Below are 16,328 nucleotides of genomic sequence, written 5' to 3' on the forward strand. Positions count from 1 at the left end.
GCATTAGCAATGTGAGACCATACCTTGGTGGTGTCTGTAGCGGTGATGAACCAGGTGCAGTTAGCATTGTTGTCATACTGGACAGGGTAGTTTGGTGACGCGATGATACCGTTAGGGCCTCTCAGCTGACCACCACACATCGGAGCTGAAAGAGAAAATAACATGACACTGTTAGCTATTGTTAGCCACTGTTAGCACTGTTGGCTATTTACTTATCAATTGAACTGTGTGAATAAACTTCCACATACTGTACAAATTAGCTTCAGGTATGTCTATGTTTACCTGTATATAATCTCATAATTTGACCCAAAGGGCATTGAAAAAGATTCAAAGAGGACAGTTAGTTAGCAAAAAAGCAACCCCAACAGAGGTAGACTTTGGCTCCAACAAACACCATAACAGAACACAGCTAAGCCAAACCAGGCCAACTAAACCCGGTCTTATCCTGTCTCATCTCGAACCCACAAGAGACTGGAGTGAAGCACTATGTCTGAAGTAGTGAATGCTGTTTGAGAAGGCAGGGATCAAGAGATAAGGAATGGTTGGATCAAGAGATGAGGAATGGTTGGATCAAGAGATAAGGGATGAATGGATCAGATACAGAAGGCTTGGATCAAGACTTAAAGAATGGTTGGATCAGATATAGAAGGCTTGGATCAAGACTTAAATCATGGTTGGATCAGATATAGAAGGCTTGGATCAAGAATTAAAGAATGGTTGGATCAGATATAGAAGGCTTGGATCAAGACTTAAATCATGGTTGGATCAGGTATAGAAGGCTTGGATCAAGACTTAAATCATGGTTGGATCAGGTATAGAAGGCTGGGATCAAGACATGAAGAATGGATGGATCAGGTATAGAAGGCTGGGATCAGGACATGAAGAACGGATGGATCAGGTATAGAAGGCTGGGATCAGGACATGAAGAACAGATGGATCAGGTATAGAAGGCTGGGATCAGGACATGAATAATGGATGGATCAGGTATAGAAGGCTGGGATCAGGACATAAGGGATGGCTGGATATTGGTCCTATAGCAGCAGTAGTTGTCTTTTAGAGGGCATTCTGACTTCTACTCTACTCTGTCCTTGGTCACCGAAATGGACTTTTAACACCTCAAACTAAAGCAGGCCATGTCTAATGAAGGCCTGGGTGTCTGGGGGTAAATGGAGTTAGTTAAGAGGTCTAGACCCAGACTCTACTCTTAATCAGTTATGTCGGAAGTGGAGAGGTCCTTAGAGGAATGCCTCCCCTCAAATGAAATGCCCCCCAACACCAGCCACATTAAATAATGGGTGGCGTTCATTTTAAAGTTTAAGGAAAATAGTAATTAACTTGAGTGGTCCTGACAGTGAGGGTGACCTTAATGAAATATAATACTGTGTAGGTGTGTTAACTGCAAAGTCCAATACACTATATTCCCCATTTCTGGTTAATAACGAGGTCCATAATGAGGTTGATTCTCTCCCCTGTTAATACGCCATCTGTATTGTGGCTCCAGTGACGCTGGTCTAATCACCCTGCAATCACGATAATAAGGGCTCAGAGAGATAGCGTTCAGTCCCAAAATGCACACTATTCCACATGTAGTGCACTACTTTTTGTCTCTGGTCACACTATATAGGGAAGAAGGATCTATTTGGAATGTATCATAGAAGACATTCAGACGGTCCTGAGCATTACTACATTACTGTGGATATACAAGGCTGAGCATTACTACAGTACTGTGGATATAGAAGGCTGAGCATTACTACAGTACTGTGGATATAGAAGGCTGAGCATTACTACAGTACTGTGGATATACAAGGCTGAGCATTACCTCAGTACTGTGGATATACAAGGCTGAGCATTACTACAGTACTGTGGATATACAAGGCTGAGCATTACTACAGTACTGTGGATATACAAGGCTGAGCATTACCTCAGTACTGTGGATATACAAGGCTGAGCATTACTACAGTACTGTGGATATACAAGGCTGAGCATTACCTCAGTACTGTGGATATACAAGGCTGAGCATTACTACAGTACTGTGGATATACAAGGCTGAGCATTACTACAGTACTGTGGATAAACAAGGCTGAGCATTACCTCAGTACTGTGGATATACAAGGCTGAGCATTACTACAGTACTGTGGATATACAAGGCTGAGCATTACTACAGTACTGTGGATATACAAGGCTGAGCATTACTACAGTACTGTGGATATACAAGGCTGAGCATTACCTCAGTACTGTGGATATACAAGGCTGAGCATTACTACAGTACTGTGGATATACAAGGCTGAGCATTACTACAGTACTGTGGATATACAAGGCTGAGCATTACTACAGTACTGTGGATATAGAAGGCTGAGCATTACTACAGTACTGTGGATATACAAGGCTGAGCATTACTACAGTACTGTGGATATAGAAGGCTGAGCATTACTACAGTACTGTGGATATAGAAGGCTGAGCATTACTACAGTACTGTGGATATAGAAGGCTGAGCATTACTACAGTACTGTGGATATAGAAGGCTGAGCATTACTACAGTACTGTGGATATACAAGGCTGAGCATTACTACAGTACTGTGGATATAGAAGGCTGAGCATTACTACAGTACTGTGGATATAGAAGGCTGAGCATTACTACAGTACTGTGGATATAGAAGGCTGAGCATTACTACAGTACTGTGGATATAGAAGGCTGAGCATTACTACAGTACTGTGGATATAGAAGGCTGAGCATTACTACAGTACTGTGGATATAGAAGGCTGAGCATTACTACAGTACTGTGGATATAGAAGGCTGAGCATTACTACAGTACTGTGGATATAGAAGGCTGAGCATTACTACAGTATTGCTGTACCATTTCAGAGGAACATGCTTTAAATCTCGATTTGATTTAATCTGACAATAAATAGCTCTGTTTTCTAGTTGGGACCTGCAGTTATCTGGTTGAGTTTTCATGGTCATAGTGTTTGGTAGTCTGCGACCCATATGGCAAACTTCCCCGTATAGACCCTAGTCGAAAGAAGCACACTACGTAGGTGGCTACTTCCGCTTCCCTGATCCGGCTCTCGACGTCGCCAGTCTAGTAACCACTGATCCTGGCAATCATCATTCTGAACACCATCTCCCCATCATTATGCACACCATCTCCCCATCATTATGAACACCATCTCCCCATCATTATGAACATCATCTCCCCATCATTATGAACACCATCTCCCCATCATTATGAACACCATCTCCCCATCACACCATCTCCCCATCATTATGAACACCATCTCCCCATCATTATGAACACCATCTCCCCATCATTATGAACACCATCTCCCCATCACACCATCTCCCCATCATTATGAACACCATCTCCCCATCATTATGAACACCATCTCCCCATCATTATGAACACCATCTCCCCATCATTATGAACACCATCTCCCCATCATTATGAACACCATCTCCCCATCATTATGAACACCATCTCCCACATCATTATGAACACCATCTCCCCATCATTATGAACACCATCTCCTCATCATTATGAACACCATCTCCCCATCATTATGAACACCATCTCCCCATCATTATGAACACCATCTCCTCATCATTATGAACACCATCTCCCCATCATTATGAACACCATCTGAACACCATCTCATCATTATGAACACCATCTCCCCATCCCCATCATCACACCATCTCCTCATCATTATGAACACCATCTCCATCATTCACACCATCTCCCCATCATTATGAACACCATCTCCCCATCATTATGAACACCATCTCCCCATCATTATGAACACCATCTCCCCATCATTATGCACACCATCTCCACATCATTATGAACACCATCTCCCCATCATTATGAACACCATCACCCCATCACACCATCTCCTCATCATTATGAACACCATCTCCTCATCATTATGAACACCATCTCCTCATCATTATGAACACCATCTCCCCATCATTCTGAACACCATCTCATCTCATCATTATGAACACCATCTCCTCATCATTATGAACACCATCTCCCCATCATTATGAACACCATCTCCCATCATTATCATTCATTATGAACACCATCTCCCCATCATTATGAACACCATCTCCTCATCATTATGAACACCATCTCCCCATCACACCATCTCCTCATCATTATGAACACCATCTCCACATCATTATGGACACCATCTCCTCATCATTATATGAACACCATCTCCTCATCATTATGAACACCATCTCCTCATCATTATGAACACCATCTCCCCATCATTATGAACACCATCTCCCATCATCATTATGAACACCATCTCCTCATCATTATGAACACCATCTCCCATCATTATGAACACCATCTCCTCATCATTATGAACCATCTCCCCATCATTATGAACACCATCTCCCCATCATTATGAACACACCATCATTATGAACACCCTCATCATTATGAACACCATCTCCTCATCATTATGAACACCATCTCCTCATCATTATGAACACCATCTCTCATCATCATTATGAACACCATCTCCATCATTATGAACATCATCACACCATGAACACCATCTCCTCATCATTATGAACACCATCTCCTCATCATTATGAACACCATCTCCCCATCATTATGAACACCATCTCCCCATCATTCTGAACACCATCTCCTCATCATTATGAACACCATCTCCCCATCACACCATCTCCTCATCATTATGAACACCATCTCCACATCACACCATCTCCCCATCATTATGAACACCATCTCCCCATCATTATGAACACCATCTCCACATCATTATGAACACCATCTCCCCATCATTATGAACACCATCTCCCCATCACCACCATCTCCTCATCATTATTATGAACACCATCTCCTCATCATTATGAACACCATGAACACCATCTCCACATCATTATGAACACCATCTCCTCATCATTATGAACACCATCTCCTCATCATTATGAACACCATCTCCCCATCATTATGAACACCATCTCCCATCATTATGAACACCATCTCCCTCATCATTATGAACACCATCTCCCCATCATTATGAACACCATCTCCCCATCATTATGAACACCATCTCCCTCATCATTATGAACACCATCTCCCATTATCACACCATCTCCTCATCATTATGAACACCATCTCCACATCATTATGGACACCATCTCCTCATCATTATGAACACCATCTCCTCATCATTATGAACACCATCTCCTCATCATTATGAACACCATCTCCCCATCATTCTGAACACCATCTCCTCATCATTATGAACACCATCTCCCCATCATTATGAACACCATCTCCTCATCATTATGAACACCATCACCCCATCACACCATCTCCTCATCATTATGAACACCATCTCCTCATCATTATGAACACCATCTCCCCATCACACCATCTCCCCATCATTATGAACACCATCTCCTCATCATTATGAACACCATCTCCCATCATTATGAACACCATCTCCCTCATCATTATGAACACCATCTCCCCATCATTATGAACACCATCTCCCATCATCATTATGAACACCATCTCCCCATCACACCATCTCTCATCATTATGAACACCATCTCCCTCATCATTATGGACACCATCTCCCATCATTATGAACATCATTCATTATGAACACCATCTCCTCATCATTATGAACACCATCTCCTCATCATTATGAACACCATCTCCCCATCATTATGAACACCATCTCCTCATCATTATGAACACTCCCCATCATCTTATGAACACCTCCCCATCATTATGAACACCATCTCCCCATCATTATGAACACCATCTCCCCATCATTATGCACACCATCTCCACATCATTATGAACACCATCTCCCCATCATTATGAACACCATCTCCCCATCATTATGAACACCATCTACCCATCATTATGAACACCATCTCCCCATCAATATGCACACCATCTCCAATTCATTATGAACACCATCTCCCCATCATTACGAACTCCATCTCCTCATCATTATGAACACCATCTCCTCATCATTATGAACACCATCTCCCCATCATTCTGAACACCATCTCCCCATCATTATGAACACCATCTCCTCATCATTACGAACACCATCTCCTCATCATTATGAACACCAACATTATGAACACCATCTCCCCATCATTATGAACACCATCTCCTCATCATTATGAACACCATCTCCCCATCATTATGAACACCATCTCCTCATCATTATGAACATCATCATCATCTCCTCATGAACACCATCTCCCATTATCACACCATCTCCCATCATCATTATGAACACCATCTCCTCATCATTATGAACACCATCTTCCCATCACACCATCTCCCCATCATTATGAACACCATCTCCCCATCATTATGAACACCATCTCCCATCACACCATCCCATCATTATGAACACCATCTCCCCATCATTATGAACACCATCTCCCCATCATTATGAACACCATCATTATGAACACCATCTCCCATCACACCATCTCCCCATCATTATGAACACCATCTCCCATCATTATGAACACCATCTCCCATCATTATGAACACCATCTCATCACACCATCTCCCCATCATTATGAACACCATCTCCCCATCATTATGAACACCATCTCCCCATCATTATGAACACCATCCCCATCATTATGAACACCATCTCCCCATCACACCATCTCCCCATCATTATGAACACCACCATCATTATGAACACCATCTCCCATCATTATGAACACCATCTCTCATCATTATGAACACCATCTCCCCATCATTATGAACACCATCTCCCATCATTATCACACCATCTCCCCATCATTATGAACACCATCTCCCATCATTCACACACCATCTGAACACCATCTCCCATCATTATGAACACCATCTCCCCATCATTATGAACACCATCTTCCCATCACACCATCTCCCCATCATTATGAACACCATCTCCCCATCACACCATCTCCCCATCATTTTGAACACCATCTCCCCATCATTATCATTATGAACACCATCTCATCACACCATCTCCCATCATTATGAACACCATCTTCATTATGAACACCATCTCCCCATCATTATGAACACCATCTCCCCATCATTATGAACACCATCTCCCCATCATTATGAACACCATCTCCCCATCTCATCATTATGAACACCATCTCCCATCATTATGAACACCATCTCCCCATCATTATGAACACCATCTCCCATCATTCACACCATCTCCTCATCATTATGAACACCATCTCCCCATCATTATGAACACCATCTCCTCATCATTATGAACACCATATCCTCATCATTATGAACACCATTTCCCCATCATTATGAACACCATCTCCCCATCATTCTGAACACCATCTCCCCATCATTATGAACACCATCTCCCCATCATTCTGAACACCATCTCCCCATCAGACCATCTCCTCATCATTATGAACACCATCTCCCCATCATTATGAACACCATCTCCTCATCATTATGAACACCATCTCCCCATCACACCATCTCCCCATCATTATGAACACCATCTCCTCATCATTATGAACACCATCTCCCAATCATTCTGAACACCATCTCCCCATCAGACCATCTCCTCATCATTATGAACACCATCTCCCCATCATTATGAACACCATCTCCTCATCATTATGAACACCATCTCCCCATCACACCATCTCCCCATCATTATGAACACCATCTCCTCATCATTATGCACACCATCTCCCCATCATTATGAACACCATCTCCCCATCATTATGAACACCATCTCCCCATCATTATGAACACCATCTCCTCATCATTATGAACACCATCACCCCATCACACCATCTCCTCATCATTATGAACACCATCTCCACATCATTATGGACACCATCTCCTCATCATTATGAACACCATCTCCTCATCATTATGAACACCATCTCCTCATCATTATGAACACCATCTCCCCATCACACCATCTCCTCATCATTATGAACACCATCATCATTATGAACACCATCTCCTCATCATTATGAACACCATCTCCCCATCATTATGAACACCATCTCCTCATCATTATGAACACCATCTCCTCATCATTATGAACACCATCTCCCCATCATTATGAACACCATCATGAACACCCTCATCATTATGAACACCATCTCCATCATGAACACCATCTCCTCATCATTATGAACACCATCATCTCCCATCATGACACACCATCTGAACACCATCTCCCTCATCATTATGAACACCATCACCCCATCATTATGAACACCATCTCCCCATCATTATGAACACCATCACCCATCATTATCACCATCTCCCATCACACCATCTCCTCATCATTATGAACACCATCTCCCATCACCCCCATCTCTCCTCATCATTATGAACACCATCTCCCCATCATTATGACACCACCATCACCATCTCCCCATCATTATGAACACCATCTCTCATCATTATGATCACACCATCTCCCCATCATTATGAACACCACACATCATGAACACCATCATTATGAACACCATCTCCCCATCATTATGAACACCACATCATTATCATCTCCCCATCACACCATCTCCTCATCATTATGAACACCATCATCTCCCCATCATTATGAACACCATCTCTCATCATTATGAACACCATCTCCCCATCACACCATCTCCTCATCATTATGAACACCATCTCCTCATCATTATGAACACCATCTCCTCATCATTATGAACACCATCTCCCCATCATTATGAACACCATCTCCTCATCATTATGAACACCATCTCCCATCATTATGAACACCATCTCCTCATCATTATGAACACCATCTCCTCATCATTATGAACACCATCTGAACACCATCCATCATTATGAACACCATCTCCTCATCATTATGAACACCATCTCCTCATCATTATGAACACCATCTCCATCTCATCATTATGAACACCATCTCCCTCATCATTATGAACACCATCTCCTCATCATTATGAACACCATCTCCTCATCATTATGAACACATCATCTCATCATTATCACACCATCTCCCCATCATTATGAACACCATCTCCCCATCATTATGAACACCATCTCCCCATCATTATGAACACCATCTCTCATCATTATGAACACCATCTCCTCATCATTATGAACACCATCTCCCATCATTATGAACACCATCTCCCTCATCATTATGAACACCAATCACCATCTCCCCATCATTATGAACACCATCTCCCCATCTGAACACCATCTCCTCATCATTATGAACACCATCTCACACCATCTCCTCATCATTATGAACACCATCTCCATCATTATGAACACCATCTCCCCATCATTATGAACACCATCTCCCCATCATTATGAACACCATCTCCCCATCATTATGAACACCACCATCATTATGCACACCATCTCCACATCATTATGAACACCATCTGAACACCCCATCATTATGAACACCACCATCACCCCATCACACCATCTCCTCATCATTATGAACACCATCTCCACATCATTATGGAACACACCATCATCCTCATCATTATGAACACCATCTCCTCATCATTATGAACACCATCTCCTCATCATTATGAACACCATCTCCCCATCATTCTGAACACCATCTCCTCATCATTATGAACATCTCCCATCATTATGAACACCATCTCCATCATTATGAACACCATCTCCCCATCATTATGAACACCATCTCCCCATCATTATGAACACCATCTCCCCATCATTATGAACACCATCTCCCCATCATTATGAACACCATCATCACACCATCTCCTCATCATTATGAACACCATCTCCATCATCACACCATCATTATGAACACCCCTCATCATTATGAACACCATCTCCCCATCATTATGACACCACATCATCATCCCCATCATTATGAACACCATCTCCTCATCATTATGAACACCATCTCCCCATCATTATGACACCATCTCCTCATCATTATGAACACCAACACCATCTCCATCATTATGAACACCATCTCCCATCTCCCCATCATTATGAACACCATCTCCCCATCATTATGAACACCATCTCCCATCATTATGAACACCATCTCCCCATCATTATGAACACCATCTCCCATCATTATGCACACCATCTCCCCATCATTATGAACACCATCTCCCCATCATTATGAACACCATCACCCCATCACCATCTCCTCATCATCTCCCCATCATTTGAACACCACCATCACCATCTCCTCATCATTATGAACACCATCTCCTCATCATTATGAACACCATCTCCTCATCATTATGAACACCATCTCCTCATCATTATGAACACCATCTCCTCATCATTATGAACACCATCTCCCCATCATTCTGAACACCATCTCCTCATCATTATGAACACCATCTCCTCATCATTATGAACACCATCTCCCCATCATTATGAACACCATCTCCCATCATTATGAACACCATCTCCTCATCATTATGAACACCATCTCATCATTATGAACACCATCTCCATCTCCTCATCATTATGAACACCATCTCCACATCATTATGAACACCATCTCCCCATCATTATGAACACCATCTCCCCATCATTATGAACACCATCTCCCCATCTTCATTATGAACACCATCTCCCCATCATTATGAACACCATCTCCCCATCATTATGCACACCATCTCCACATCATTATGAACACCATCTCCCCATCATTATGAACACCATCCCCATCACACCATCTCCTCATCATTATGAACACCATCTCATCATTATGGACACCATCTCTCATCATTATGAACACCATCTCCTCATCATTATGAACACCATCTCCTCATCATTATGAACACCATCCTCATCATCTCCCCATCATTCTGAACACCATCTCCTCATCATTATGACACACCATCTCCTCATCATTATGAACACCATCTCCCCATCATTATGAACACCATCTCCCCATCATTTGTGAACACCATCTCCTCATCATTATGAACACCATCTCCCCATCACACCATCTCCTCATCATTATGAACACCATCTCCACATCACACCATCTCCCCATCATTATGAACACCATCTCCCCATCATTATGAACACCATCTCCCCATCATTATGACACCACCATCTGAACACCATCTCCCCATCATTATGAACACCATCTCCCCATCATTATGAACACCATCTCCCCATCATTATGAACACCATCTCCCATCATTATGAACACCATCTCCCCATCATTATGAACACCATCATCCCCATCACACCATCTCTCCTCATCATTATTAACACCATCTCCCCATCATTATGGACACCATCATTATGGAACACCATCTCCCATCATTATGAACACCATCTCCTCATCATTATGAACACCATCTCCTCATCATTATGAACACCATCTCCTCATCATTATGAACACCATCTCCCCATCATTATGAACACCATCTCCCCATTATCATCATTATGAACACCATCTCTCATCATTATGAACACCATCTCCCCATCACACCATCTCATCTCATCATTATGAACACCATCTCCTCATCATTATGAACACCATCATTCCATCATCATTATGAACACCATCTCCTCATCATTATGAACACCATCTCATCATTATGAACACCATCTCCCCATCATTATGAACACCATCTCCCCATCATTATGAACACCATCTCCCCATCATTATGAACACCATCTCCCATCATTATGAACACCATCTCCTCATCATTATGAACACCATCTCCTCATCATTATGAACACCATCTCTCATCCCATCATTATGAACACCATCTCCCCATCATTATGAACACCATCTCCTCATCATTATGAACACCATCTCCACATCACACCATCATTCATTATGAACACCATCTCCCCATCATTATGAACACCATCTCCTCATCATTATGAACACCATCTCCCCATCATTATGAACACACCATCTCCCCATCATTATGAACACCATCTCCCTGAACATCATTATGAACACCATCATCTCCCATCATTATGAACACCATCTCCTCATCATTATGAACACCACATCATCATCTCCTCATCATTATGAACACCACATCATCTCCTCATCATTATGAACACCATCTCCCATCATTATGAACACCATCTCCTCATCATTATGAACACCATCTCCTCATCATTATGAACACCATCTCCCCATCATTATGAACACCATCTCCCCATCATTATGAACACCATCTCCTCATCATTATGAACACCATCCCCATCACACCATCTCCTCATCATTATGAACACCATCTCCTCATCATTATGAACACCATCTCCCCATCATTATGAACACCATCTCCCCATCATTATGAACACCATCTCCCCATCATTATGAACACCATCTCCCCATCATTATGAACACCATCTCCCCATCATTCTGAACACCATCTCCCCATCATTATGAACACCATCTCCCCATCATTCTGAACACCATCTCCCCATCAGACCATCTCCTCATCATTATGAACACCATCTCCACATCATTATGGACACACCATCTCCTCATCATTATGACACCATCTCCTCCATCCATCCTCATCATTATGACACACCATCTCCTCATCATTATGAACACCATCTCCCATCATTATGGACACCATCATCTCCTCATCATTATGAACACCATCTCCTCATCATTATGAACACCATCTCCTCATCATTATGAACACCATCTCCCCATCATTATGGACACCATCTCCCCATCATTATGAACACCATCTCCTCATCATTATGAACACCATCTCCCCATCACACCATCTCCCTCATCATTATGAACACCATCTCCCCATCATTATGCACACCATCTCCCCATCATTATGAACACCATCTCCCCATCATTATGCACACCATCTCCCCATCATTATGAACACCATCTACCCATCATTATGAACACCATCTCCCCATCAATATGCACACCATCTCCAATTCATTATGAACACCATCTCCCCATCATTATGAACACCATCTCCCCATCACACCATCTCCTCATCATTATGAACACCATCTCCACATCATTATGAACACCATCTAATCATCATTATGAACACCATCTCCTCATCATTATGAACACCATCTCCTCATCATTATGAACACCATCTCCTCATCATTATGAACACCATCTCCTCATCATTATGAACACCATCTCCTCATCATTATGAACACCATCTCCCCATCATTATGAACACCATCTCCCCATCATTCTGAACACCATCTCCTCATCATTATGAACACCATCTCCCCATCATTTTGAACACCATCTCCCCATCACACCATCTCCCCATCATTATGAACACCATCTCCCATCATTATGAACACCATCTCCCCATCATTATGAACACCATCTCCCCATCATTATGAACACCATCTCCCCATCATTATGAACACCATCTCCCCATCATTATGAACACCATCTCCCCATCATTATGAACACCATCTCCCCATCATTACACCATCTCCTCATCATTATGAACACCATCTCCCCATCATTATGAACACCACCATCTCCTCATCATTATGAACACCATCTCCTCATCATTATGAACACCATCTCCCATCATTATGACACCATCTCCTCATCATTATGAACACCATCTCCACATCATTATGAACACCATCTCCTCATCATTATGAACACCATATCCTCATCATTATGAACACCATCTCCCCATCATTATGAACACCATCTCCCCATCATTATGAACACCATCTCCTCATCATTATGAACACCATCTCCCCATCATTCTGAACACCATCTCCTCATCATTATGAACACCATATCCTCATCATTATGAACACCATCTCCCCATCATTATGAACACCATCTCCCCATCATTCTGAACACCATCTCCCCATCATTATGAACACCATCTCCCCATCATTATGAACACCATCATCATTATGAACACCATCTCCTCATCATTATGAACACCATCTCCTCATCATTATGAACACCATCTCCCATCATTATGAACACCATCTCCTCATCATTATGAACACCATCTCCCATCATTATGAACACCATCTCCCCATCATTATGAACACCATCTCCCCATCATTATGAACACCATCTCCCCATCATTATGAACACCATCTCCTCATCATTATGAACACCACACCATCATCTCCTCATCATTATGAACACCATCTCCACATGAACACCATCTCCCCATCATTATGAACACCATCTCCCCATCATTATGAACACCATCTCCCCATCATTATGAACACCATCTCCTCATCATTATGAACACCATCTCCCCATCACACCATCTCCTCATCATTATGAACACCATCTCCCATCATCATTATGAACACCATCTCCCCATCATTATGAACACCATCTCCCTCATCATTATGAACACCATCTCCCCATCATTATGAACACCATCTCATCCCATCATTATGAACACCATCTCCACATCATTATGAACACCATCTCCCCATCATTATGAACACCATCTCCCATGGAACACCATCTCCTCATCATTATTATGAACACCATCTCCCATCATTATGGACACCATCTCCTCATCATTATGAACACCATCTCCTCATCATTATGAACACACCATCTATGGACACCCTCATCATTATGGACACCATCTCCTCATCATTATGAACACCATCTCCCTCATCATTATGAACACCATCTCCCATCATTATGAACACCATCTCCCATCATTATGAACACCATCTCCCCATCATTATGAACACCATCTCCCCATCATTATGAACACCATCTCATTATGAACACCCTCATCATTATGAACACCATCTCCCCATCACACCATCTCCTCATCATTATGAACACCATCTATCACACCATCTCCCCATCATTATGAACACCATCTCCCCATCATTATGAACACCATCTCCCCATCATTATGAACACCATCTCCCATCACCCCCATCATTATGAACACCATCATCTCCCCATCATTATGAACACCATCTCCCCATCATTATGAACACCATCTCCCCATCATTATGAACACCATCTCATCTCCATCATTATGAACACCATCTCCCCATCATTATCATTATGAACATCTCCTCATCATTATGAACACCATCTCCTCATCATTATGAACACCATCTCCCCATCATGAACACCATCTCCTCATCATTATGAACACCATCTCCTCATCATTATGAACACCATCTCCCCATCATTCTGAACACCATCTCCCCATCATTATGAACACCATCTCCTCATCATTATGAACACCATCTCCCCATCACACCATCTCCTCATCATTATGGACACCATCTCCTCATCATTATGAACACCATCTCCTCATCATTATGGACACCATCTCCTCATCATTATGAACACCATCTCCTCATCATTATGAACACCATCTCCTCATCATTATAAACACCATCTCCACATCACACCATCTCCCCATCATTATGAACACCATCTCCCCATCATTATGAACACCATCTCCTCATCATTATGAACACCATCCCCATCATTATGAACACCATCTCCCATGAACACCATCATTCATGAACACCATCTCCTCATCATTATGAACACCATCTCCTCATCATTATGAACACCATCTCCTCATCATTATGAACACCATCTCCCCATCATTATGAACACCATCTCCCCATCATTATGAACACCATCTCCTCATCATTATGAACACCATCTCCCCATCATTATGAACACCATCTCCCCATCATTATGAACACCATCTCCCCATCATTATGAACACCATCTCCCCATCATTATGAACACCATCTCCCCATCATTATGCACACCATCTCCACATCATTATGAACACCATCTCCCCATCATTATGAACACCATCACCCCATCACACCATCTCCTCATCATTATGAACACCATCTCCACATCATTATGGACACCATCTCCTCATCATTATGAACACCATCTCCTCATCATTATGAACACCATCTCCTCATCATTATGAACACCATCTCCCCATCATTCTGAACACCATCTCCTCATCATTATGAACACCATCTCCTCATCATTATGAACACCATCTCCCCATCATTATGAACACCATCTCCCCATCATTATGAACACCATCTCCTCATCATTATGAACACCATCTCCATCATTATGCACACCATCTCCTCATCATTATGAACACCATCTCCACATCACACCATCTCCCCATCATTATGAACACCATCTCCCCATCATTATGAACACCATCTCCCCATCATTATGAACACCATCTCCCCATCATTATGAACACCATCTCCCCATCATTATGAACACCATCTCCCCATCATTCTGAACACCATCTCCCC

General features: G+C 42.3%; 1 protein-coding gene across 1 annotated transcript in view; it reads right to left on the reverse strand.

Moving 5' to 3' along the window:
* The window catches only part of LOC112220687 (CUB and sushi domain-containing protein 2-like), a 927,456-nt gene that overhangs the window by 417,236 nt on the left and 493,892 nt on the right, over nucleotides 1–16,328 (reverse strand). The window contains 1 exon segment of the mRNA XM_042295064.1: nucleotides 24–145. Coding sequence (XP_042150998.1) covers nucleotides 24–145 — 122 coding nt within the window.

The sequence above is a fragment of the Oncorhynchus tshawytscha genome, linkage group LG13 (assembly GCF_018296145.1).
Source record: "Oncorhynchus tshawytscha isolate Ot180627B linkage group LG13, Otsh_v2.0, whole genome shotgun sequence".
NCBI classification, from domain to species: domain Eukaryota; kingdom Metazoa; phylum Chordata; class Actinopteri; order Salmoniformes; family Salmonidae; genus Oncorhynchus; species Oncorhynchus tshawytscha.